Source organism: Nyctereutes procyonoides, unplaced genomic scaffold (genome assembly GCF_905146905.1).
Source record: "Nyctereutes procyonoides isolate TBG_1078 unplaced genomic scaffold, NYPRO_anot_genome, whole genome shotgun sequence".
NCBI lineage: Eukaryota > Metazoa > Chordata > Mammalia > Carnivora > Canidae > Nyctereutes > Nyctereutes procyonoides.
In genome coordinates, this window is record NW_026575136.1 from 14,350,150 (window position 1) to 14,360,556 (window position 10,407).

At 55.9% G+C, this 10,407-nt stretch overlaps 1 protein-coding gene across 1 annotated transcript; it reads right to left on the reverse strand.

Annotated features, from left to right (window-relative positions):
- Positions 1 to 772: 772 nt before the first annotated feature.
- LOC129495428 (voltage-dependent L-type calcium channel subunit beta-4-like) lies at positions 773 to 2,816 on the reverse strand. The gene is made up of 3 exons (XM_055302906.1): positions 2,700 to 2,816; positions 2,301 to 2,420; positions 773 to 955 (listed from the first exon to the last, which is right to left on the reverse strand). Exons 1-3 carry the CDS (start codon positions 2,814 to 2,816, stop codon positions 773 to 775), a joined length of 420 nt encoding a protein of 139 aa, XP_055158881.1.
- Between the last annotated feature and the right edge of the window lie 7,591 nt (positions 2,817 to 10,407).

The following is a 10,407-nucleotide window of genomic DNA, read 5'->3' on the forward strand; positions in this document are numbered from 1 at the left end:
TCATCTCTGATCTCGCAGCGCCCGGCACCACGTCCGAGATGAAGTAGGATTTCTTTTTTTTTTTTTTTTTTTTTTTTTTTTTAATATTTTTTTATTTTATTTATTTATGATAGTCACAGAGAGAGAGAGAGAGAGAGGCAGAGACACAGGCAGAGGGAGAAGCAGGCTCCATGATGCACCGGGAGCCCGACGTGGGATTCGATCCCGGGTCTCCAGGATCGCGCCCTGGGCCAAAGGCAGGCGCCAAACCGCTGCGCCACCCAGGGATCCCTGAAGTAGGATTTCTAAATGAACATTTTTGAGGCCATGATCCCACCTCTCGGGCTGCAAGGCCTCAAGTCCTCCCCGTGCTGCTCACTCCCTTAAGTTTCCTGGTTCCCGAAGTCCTCTGCCCTCTTCTTGACTTTAACACTTCAATTGTTATGCTTCCATGTTGGTTCCAAGGTCAAGGTCCGCAGGTTATGGCACAGACGTCTATAGCTACAATATCCCCTGTGAACGGTCCCTCAGGGGTAGGCGCCAGGCCACCAAATTCTGATTTCCCTAAGTTGGGTCCCTAGGTCTGTGCGGGCACACAAGGGATTGAAAGGTGACCAGGGGACCACGGATCTGTCCTAAACCCCTCCTATGACGATGGTGATCCAATGTGACCATGCAAGCGACGCTCTTGGTCCCCTAAACCTCACTGACAACGAATGGATCTGGAAAGCCCCGAAATTAAGTGAGGTGACCCAGCGGCAGCTGCCCCGGGCTCCGCTCGGCTGCGTTTGGCTCAGAGCCGGCTCTGGCCCTCGCCTCCTGGAGCTCGGGGGACGCAGAGTCCCACGTTTACCTCTTTAATGTGGAGAAAGTCCTTGGCATCAAAGGAAATGGCTGTGCTCGGGACGGGCACATCCTCATCCAACGCGCCGCAGTAGCTCACGTTCGTCTTCACAGCGAATGCCACGGGCTTGGACTGGGGACAGAAGCAGGGTGTGAGGATGGGGCAGGAAGGGGAGCCACTCCACATCCCTGGCAGCCTGGACAAATCCCCCGTGAGGACTCGAAAAGGGATTCCTCGCCATCAGCCCGACCGCCTTCCCCGCCCTGCGCTACCCGCCAGGCGCCCCCCACCGAGGACATGCCCTAAAGTCCTGGGGGGCGATGGGAGGACGGGGGTGGGGGGGCTCTCTTCTTGGCCCTCCACTCCTAAAACTGATTTTTGTCACTTTAAAGGGTGATAGATGCCCCGTGGGACACAGGAAATGTGTGCTAGGCCTTAAATTAAAAGGAGGTGGGAGTAAAATCAATTTTAAAAAAATTTTTTTGAAGTAGCCTCAGGTCTGTAAACCCCTGTGGAATCCCCCTTAGTGGAATGATCGCCTTGTCCTGCCCGGAAACAGGAAGGCCAGTCAGGGGTAGACAGAAGGCCCGGCGTCCCCTCCAAGCCAGCGGGAGCTGGTTCTGAAGCCTCCTAGGCCAAGCCCCACCCCGCAGAGGCTCCCGGCGGACGCAGCCCCTCGGCTGAGGGTCCCTGCAAAAGCCACTAGATGGCCTGCGAGGAAGCGGACCCGAGCCATGGCCACAAGGGAGGGTTGCAGGTTCCTGGGATCCCGGGCCCCTGCCCGGCCAGCCCCGCACCCCTCCGGCCAAGCCAGTGGACAGACGGGCCCCGGCAGATGCCCTGGACGGCGTCGCCCTCCTCCCATGGCTCTCAGAGAGCGTTTACTGTAAAAACAGAAGAAAGGAAGGGATTCGGATTATTTGAGCCTCCGTTTTTCCTCCAGAGGTCAGGCTGCATCAATGCACCCTGGACGCGTGTCACCGGGGGCAAGGGTGACCAAGCGGGCCACAGCCTCAGTCTCATTTTGCATAAAATCTGATGCAAAATGACATCAGACAGAGGGAGTCCAGGCTAAAAAAAATAAATAAAAATAAATAAATAATAAATAAATAAATAAATAAATAAATAAATAAATAAATAATAAAAAAAACAGCTTGGAAGGAACAGAACGGGGATCCCGGGTGACTCCTCTCAGATCCAGAGCAGGAGCTTGCCCCGTTGCCTCCCGCAGGCACAGAGATGCGGGGGCCGTGCCCTCTGCGCAGGCGAGGCCTAGGGGCTGTGGCTGCCCATGGACAAGCTCTGCACCCACGGGGGGATGGGTGCAGTGGGCAGCGGCGCCGGAGGACACAGGTGCGGGGCCCAGGCCTCCGTGGGGGCCCAGCCGCTTGGCCCGAGCCTGGCCAACAGGTGCAGGAGGGGCCGGGGCGGCACCTGCGGGCACTGCGCTGTGGAGCTAGCGAGGCTGGACAATCACCTTGGCTCTCTCCAGCTGGATGGCGGCCTGCTGCTCCCTCTCCTGCCGAATCGCCTCCCGGTCCTCTTCCAGAGACACATCGGAGTCGGACGGCCTGCTGGTGTAGGAATCCGCTGAGCCCTGCAAGGGAACACCCAGAGCCATTTACACCAAGGGCCGCGGCCTCCCCGTCGCGCGGCTCTCCCCTGCCGTCAGGCTCCGGGCACACGCTCGCCGCGGCCGCGGGTGCATGGTCACACCAATGCCCCAGGCCTCCCAGGGACCTGGGAGGTGGCAGGGCCACCGATCAAGGGCCAGGAGCTGAGCGGCAGTGAACACGGCGCTGACTGCGTGCCCAGGTCTTGAGGTTCCGGGCCCCCCCGCACGTTCAGCCGTAGTCCCGGTCTCCCGCTCACGTACGCAGGAGGGAACAAGGCCCTCAGCCCACGAGACGTCGGTTGTGCCCACAGCTTGGGCTACAGAGGACGGCTCTACCCAAGATGTCCACACGGCAATGCGGAGCCCTGCGGCCGTCATCGCGTCCCCCAAGCCGCTGTTCACACTGTTGAACCCACTGTGACAACCTCAGGCCCTGGGGGGCTCGGAAGGCGGTGGCGTGTCTGACTCATGGTCTCAGCTCGGCCATTTTCTCAGGGTTGTGAGCTCCGTGCCGGGCGTGGAGCTGCTTAGAGTGTCCCCCCCCGTCCCTCGCAGCCCCCCAACACAGCAAGCTCCAGTCATCGTCCCACGGGAGTCACACCCGGTCCCCGCGGCCACCATGCGTGAGCCTTCGGGATGAACACAAGGCTGTCCTCGATGGCAGCACACAGCCAGAGACACTACCTGAACCACCCCGGGGTCCAGCCTCACGGACGTGGCCAGGGTGCCGGGGCCGCCCAGCGTCACTCACTGCTCACGGCACAAGAGGACATGAAAACTACAGCAGCTACTTAAAAAGTCAAGAAAAAAAAATCCTTTAGGTTTGCCTCCCGGTTGCTAAGGAAACGTCGCCCTTGCCGTCCTTACGCTGCCATTACAGGTTGGTGTCTGCACAGATGACGACACTCGCACGGCACAGCTCTCGACAGACCCACTGTACTCGGTGGGTTCCAGAAATGCGCACAGATTCTGGAAAGCGGAGATGTCCACGTAGCTGAGAATTTGCTACCCGCTGCAAACACCGAAGCGCCCTAGGCATGGTGGCCGCTGAAACGGATCCTTTCAAGCTTCTCCTAAACTGGGAAATGTCGGGCTTAGCACAGATTTTCCCGGCGCCCGAGGTCAGCGACCCCTGCTTAGAGGTCTCATCAGAATGCCCGACAGAGGCTGGTTCTGGATCCTGCCTCTGCAACTCACTCTGGAAAACCGCGCGGGCCGCCCTGGCCACTCCAGGCTCCGCCGCTCCCTGCGCACAAGCAGACGCCGCTTACTTGGAAGACGCGAACGGAGTAAGATGTGACGAGCAGCTAACCCCCCCGCACCGCAGGGCCAGCACACAGCTCGCTGCCTTGCACGCCTCACCCCTGAAGCCCTGGAACAGTGCGGAAGCCATGGGCCGACTGGGCAGAGCCCTCCACCGAGCTGCTCTCATGCTCCAACACCTCCTCCAGGATGCAGCATGTGGCAAGCGCATCCTAAACAGCCATTCTCTTCCTCGTCTCCTAGTCCTGACACACCTACGCTGGGTTAAAGAAAATCAACAGATGCTAATCATTTTTTCAACTCATTTATAATATACATGCACAATAGCCCATCTCGAAAAGTCTCCATTTTTCTTGACATATCTGTTGCCAAAAAAACCCAATGCTTCCCCCCAATGCTTTACTGCGATGTAATTGGTGTAGGACATCGTGTAAGTTCCAGGTGTATGATTTGTTGAGACGATGCATTTATAAGTTGCAAAATGATCACAACTGTGGTAACTGCAATGTGTCCAAACCCAGGCCCTTGATGTGGTGCTTTTGGGGCACATGGGGGGTACAGGGGGTGAGCATCTGCCTTCAGCTCAGGGCGTGACCCTGGGGCCTGGGATTGAGTCCCACATCAGGCCCCCTGCATGGAGCCTGCTTCTCCCTCTGCCTGTGTCTCTGCTTCTCTCTCTGTGTCTCTCATGAATAAATAAAATAATTCAAAAAAAAGGAAAAGAAAAGAAAGTGCCCTTTATAGGGTAAATGTATTTGTCAAGCAAATCATAACCAAATTCCTCTGTGCAGAAGTGCTCGGGGAAAATCTGGATGTACAAGATGGATCGGAACAGGGCGACCGACTATTCTGGAGACCCCTCATTGCTAGAAAAAAAAAAAAGCTACCTTGAAGTCCTTTAAATGGGTTCTCTTGGAACACATCTTTTGTCCAAATTTAGGTGTACCTGCAGAAAATCCAGAGTAAGAGAGAAAGAAAACAATGTTTCTAAAATGCTACATATGAGAACCGGTCGGAGCTAGCTGGAGGTGCCGCCCCACTGACAGGTGGCACGTGCCGTCCATCATTTTAAGCTCCTGGACTGGCTGCGTGACGATGCCTGGGCCACCACGGGATTGTGCTGCGCGGAGTCAGGAAGGAGGCACCTGCCGCGTGCTGAGACCGTGTGCTGGGGAGGCCAGTGGCCGCAGCCCAGGAGCGGGCAGGCTGCCTGCTGGAGCCACGAGCAGGCGACCGCGACAGGCCGCCGGGGACACGGGGCACGGCTCACCCCCAAACCACCGTGACAACTCCTCATCCCAGCGTCCCCTCACCTCCAAGCACGCAGGAGGCGACTCAAAGGGCTCCTGCAAATGAACTTGATTTTGAAATGGGAACAAGACTGTGAAAATTTCAAAATTACGTAATGAGCTCTACTATTGCCAAATGTGTGAAAGCAGAAGCTTCTGTTTACTTCCCTGTTTCTAAGAATATTGGTAGAGGGAAAGCTAAAGCACCAGGATATTCGATATTCATTTTCATAATCACGGCATTACATCATTTCCACATTTACTCTGGTTTTTCTCCTCCCTCTCTTCCCCCTCCTCCCTCTTCGTCTCATCCTTCTCCCCCTCCACCTCCTCCTTCTTCTCCTCCCCCTCTTCCTCCCCCCTCCTCCCCCTCTTCCTTCTCCCTCTCCTCCTTTTCCCCTTCCTCCTCTTCCTCCTTCTCCTCCCCCTCCTCCCCCCCTCCTCTCCTCCTCCTCCTTCTTCTCCTCCCCCTCCTCCTCCCCCGTCCTCTTCCCCCTCCTCCTCTTCTTCCCCCTCTTCCTCCTCCTCCTCCTCCTCTGTCCCCTTCTCCTCCAAGTCCTTCTCCCCCTCCTCCTTCCTCTCCTCCTCCTCCCCCTCCTCCTTCTCCCCTCCTCCTCCTTCTCCCCCTCCCCCTCCTCCCTCTCCTCCTCCCCCCTCCTCCCCCTCCTCCCCCTCCCCCTCCCCCTCCTCCCCCTCTCCCTCCTCCCCTCCCCTCCTCCCCTTCCCCTCCTCCCCTTCCTCCCCTTCCCCATCCTCCCCCTCCCTCTTCTCCTCCTCCCTCTTCTTCTCATCCTTCTCCCCCTCCTCCTCCTTCTCCTCCTCCTCCCCCTCCTCCCCCCCTCCTCCTCCTCCCCATCCTTTTCCCCTTCCTCCTCCTCCCCATCCTTTTCCCCTTCCTCCTCCCCTCCTCCTCTTCCCCCTCCTCCTCCTCCTCCTCTTCCCCCTCCTCCTCCTCCCCGTCTTCCTCCTCCTCCTCCCCCTCCTCCTCCCCCACCTCCCTCCCCTCCTCCTCCTCCCCATCCTTTTCCCCTTCCCCCTCCTCCTTCTCCTCTCCTCCTCCTCCCCATCCTCTTCCCCCTCCTCCTCCTCTTCCCCCTCCTACTCCCCCTCCTCCTCTTCCGCCTCCTCCCCCTCCTGCTCCTCCCCCTCCCTCTCCTCTTCCCCCCTCCCATCCTCCTCCCCTTCCTCCCTCTCCCCATCCTCCTCCTCCCTCTTCTCCTCCCCCCCCTCCTCTTTTCAATGCCATCTACCTTTCTTTGAATAGGGAAGTCACCGCTGCTGTGCCTCAGGGTCCTAGGGAAAACAGAGGTCCACCATCAAGAGCCCAAATTCGGCCTGTGGACGAGTTCCGCTGGCTTGGCACAGCAGTGGTTTCTTGTTTCTATTTATTTGTTTGGTTTTGTTTCAACCGCGTGAAAGAGGGGCCAGACGTAGCCCAGGAGAAAGATGGAGAAGAAAACAGGAAGCCCCTGGGTTATGTACCAAGGCTCAGAGAGAAGAACCGCAAGAGCCACAGAGCGGCAAGAGGAGACGACCACCGGGTCCAGACCAGAGGAAGGCTCTGGAAGGGGAGGGGCTGCCGCGGGCTCAGTACAACCGAGGGCTGTGGCGGGAGCTGGTTACACATTCCTGATCAGGTGCAGGGAACTGGCAAGATGGCGACACTGAGGACGCCACGAGGACATAGGTGCACACGTAAAGGTCACCTGCTCGGGCAAAGCTGGAAGATGTGGCCCCGTTAGCTTTCCATTTTCCAGAATTCCACTTCATAAAAATTGGCAAAGCGTGGGCTAGCCGGCCTACTGGGTGAGCTGAGCCTGCGCAAAAGGCACAGAGAAGCCAGCCCGGGGGTTCCCACGCAGACCTGGGACAAACCAGAGCTTGGGGCGCCAACGAGCCAACGACCTCAGGAGCGAACGGAAGCAGGTCTCTCCTTCAAGATGCTGCTGTAGGTGGACACGTGCACATGCGCACGTGCGTGGACATGCATGGACACCATTTAGAGGCCGTAACATAATGCATAGTAGCGAACGCCCAAGAAACGGGCTCCCGGGTGGCTGCGTCCGGGTGTCGGCTCAGGTCATGGCCTGGGGTCCTGAGCGCCCACCCTGCACCCGGCTCTGTGCTCACCAGGGAGTCTGCTTGAGGGTCCTCTCCACCCCCTCCGCCCCGCCGTTGCCCTTCTCCCCTGCTCATTCTCTCTCTAAAATAAATCTTGGAAAAAAAAAAAAGAAAGAAAGAAATGCCTATCTTTCCATTAACATAAGGCTCAGACTCTTTCTCTGCCTTTTTTTCAATATTGAAAACAGATTCATGCCTTTTCACGAATCTCAAGCACCAAATACAAAACAGTGATAGAAACACTGGAGCATCAGTTTACTGTTGTTGTGGAGGAAGGAAAGTGGCCTCAAGTCAAATAACGGAAGGGCCCCCCATTCCCAGAGAGGGGGCCTGGCGCCGGGGAGGAGGCACCCACGGGCTGCACTTGACGCCCTTGCCGGGTCCTACCGGCCACACATCTTGGGCAACAGATTCAACGTTCTGAGTGTCCACGTCCTCCCCCGCGGACGAGGATGATGATACACACCCTGGCGCGTCTCCTGTGCTTGGGTGGAGAGGGAACGCCCCTCCTTCTGCCACCATTAGGGAGATTCATGAAATGCCAGCAACTAATCTTTGACTCACTCAAGCTCTGCACCTTGTCGGCAGTACAGCTTTGGCTGCCCCGGGGTTTCAGGATCTACAGCTTGTTCTTTTATTCATTTATTATTTAAAAAAAAAAGTGTTACTGAGGCATGATTTATATTCACACATTTAAAATGTACGATTCAATGATTTTAAGATTTTATTGATTTATTCATGAGACACACAGAGAGAGGCAGAGACACAGGCAGTGGGAGAAGCAGGCTCCCTGCGGGGAGCCCGATGCGGGACCCCAGGATCACGCCCTGGGCCGAAGGCAGATGCTCAACCGTTGAGCCCCCCAGGCGTTCCCTAATTCAATGATTTTTAATAAGCTTCCAGAACATGGTCTATACCACAATCCAATATTAGAGCCTTTCCACCACCTTTGAAGAGTCCTGAGCTACCCGCAGCCCCTCCCGGACCCCCCCACCCCCCGTGAGACCCAGGCATCCGTCCACTCGTGGATCTTGTCCTTTCCACACTGGAATACATTTTCCCTTCTTATGAAGGATTTTAGTATTTGTATCTCATTATTCTACTCTACTGTTTGTGTTTTATTACTGTGTTTTGCGCATATTTTAGGGTCATGTCACGGAAGAGTAAGGGGGAGGGAGACTTGATGAGTGTGTGACACTAAAATGTGTTCACGGCCACTGCCGGAGCTTCCAGGCATCAGGCCAGACGGGGCGGCTCAGCCGGGTGGTCACCTATTGCCGTGTGTGGGCCCCACGGCCACTGCAGAACGAGGAAGCACGGCTCACCTGCTGAGATCTTTCCCCGCAGAACGGCAGTGAAACCCTTCTGGGTCGTTCTGTTGAACTAACAAGACGCCAGAGCGCGAGACGGTGCACGAGCGCACCCGAGGGCCCAGAGCACCCGAGGGCCTGGAGCACCCCCAGCTCAGCGCCGCCGGCCCCCGGGGACAGAGCCCTCCAAGCGACAAGGGCCACGAGGAACTGCCTTTCTCGTTTGGCTTTTAAACGCTTAAAATTTCATTTTCCTTTATTTTCTATGATAAATAAAATAATTCATTTTATTATTACGGGAAATGATACTTTAAATAATAATAACGCGGAGTCAGACAACTACACCCCCCTCCCCCCGAGGGGCCACCGCAGCGAGCGGCGCGTTCCAAGCATCGGTTTCGCTGCCGGATCAGACAAGTGAATGTCCACCTTGGTGAAAACGCGGAGTTTTAGTAGCTGCACTAACCTGGACTAAGCGATGATGAAGTGCCCGGAGAAACGTATTGCTCCCAACAGATTGAGGCTCGGTGTCCCCACCGAGCTTGCCATGACTTTGGCCGCGCACCTTTCCGCACTGCCTTTCTTGGTTATTTCCCCAGATTTCCCCGGCAGATGGGGAAATAGCAACGACCCACAAGGTTGCCCTAAGCACAAAGGCCCCTCGGCATCCTTAATATCTACGATCCGGCCCTGCCTTCCTACAGGTACCTTCTTCTCCTTTGCCCTCTTCCCCGGACATACCTGGAGCTCTTTGCTCGGCCACCCAGCCTGACAGGGAGCTGCTGTCTCCGAGGACACGGGTGCCCAGTGCCAGCTCAGCTTTCTTCAGAGAAAGATATGCCTGCTCCCGTCAACATCTTTTTTTTTTTTTCTCCATGATTTTAAGTTCCAGGATGGTTGGTTAGCTGACCAGGGTTCATGCTTACTGGGTGCAACGTGTAAGGTCAGCAACCCCCCCACACACACACAATAGGAGTCGGTCTTTGGGTTCTTTTTAAGAATTGTGGTTTTCGTCACCTTAATCCAGAGCATGGGCTAGTGTGCATTCTTGGCACTGTGGCTGAGCAAGGCATGTTTGAAACCGAACCTTAGAGATCACATTTAACTCTGCCTTAAGGTGCCTTGCGCCATTTCTTGTAATTAGGAGGCTGGGCACTGGACAGAAGACCTGGAGGTCAACCCCAGCCATTAATCTAGGCTTCACCTGGGGGCTTCAAATAGCAGCAAGGGCAGCAGAGCAGTGTGCTCAGAAAAGGCCATAAAGGGAAGAGAATAAATGCTTCCTCAACCCCTACTTTTTTTATGGAACTGAAGGGACCCCTTGCCTTTTTATCCCCTTCACTCCTCTTCCAGCCTCTGTTCTTGCTGGGACCTGCACCCCGTCTCGCTCTATACCTGCCTTGCAATGCAAGCAGCACCGCCTCCTCACAAGGGACGAACAGGTATTGCTATCTTTGGAGTCTTCTGGGGCAACATGTAACATCGAAGGAGTGACCAGGCGGCGTCATCATAAACGTTCTTCAAGATCACTGACTCCAAAAACCTTGATGCCAAGACTCCGGCTCCAGGGAATGAATGACTTATGAAGGACACCTGGCCCTGTCCTTGCTCTGGCCAGCTCCTGGACGCCTCAGAGGACATGTGCGCCAGGCCTCAACTGCCCATCAAAACCCAGACTTCAAGCAAAGAGGACCCTCGTGCTCTGTTCTTTTCTGAGTCTCCAGGAGGTCCTGTCTGCATTTCTTTCTCTACATGTACCTTCAACAAACTCTGCCTTCACTTCCTCCTGGCTCACGTTGTTTTTCCATCCTACACGAAGCCAGGGACCCTTCTGGCTGGTCCTGTGGGAACCCCCTCTCTGGGTCCTCAGACCTGGCCTGCCCTATGTGAGTGGTCAACATACAGGTTTTAGATTATCCCATCAACCCCATGAAGTAGGTTATGATTATCTCCATTTTACAGATGAGGCATCTGAGCTCAAGACAG

What these genes read in the sequence shown, in the direction of transcription:
- LOC129495428 (XM_055302906.1), bottom strand. Translation starts at nt 2,816, where the DNA reads ATGACGGCCGCAGGGCTCCGCATTGCCGTGTGGACATCTTGGGTAGAG. An exon ending in AGGGCCTTGTTCCCTCCTGC is followed by an intron (nt 2,421 to 2,699) that starts GTACGTGAGCGG and finishes GTTCCCTTGCAG; the next exon opens with GGCTCAGCGGATTCCTACAC. An exon ending in TCCAGCTGGAGAGAGCCAAG is followed by an intron (nt 956 to 2,300) that starts GTGATTGTCCAG and finishes TTCTGTCCCCAG; the next exon opens with TCCAAGCCCGTGGCATTCGC.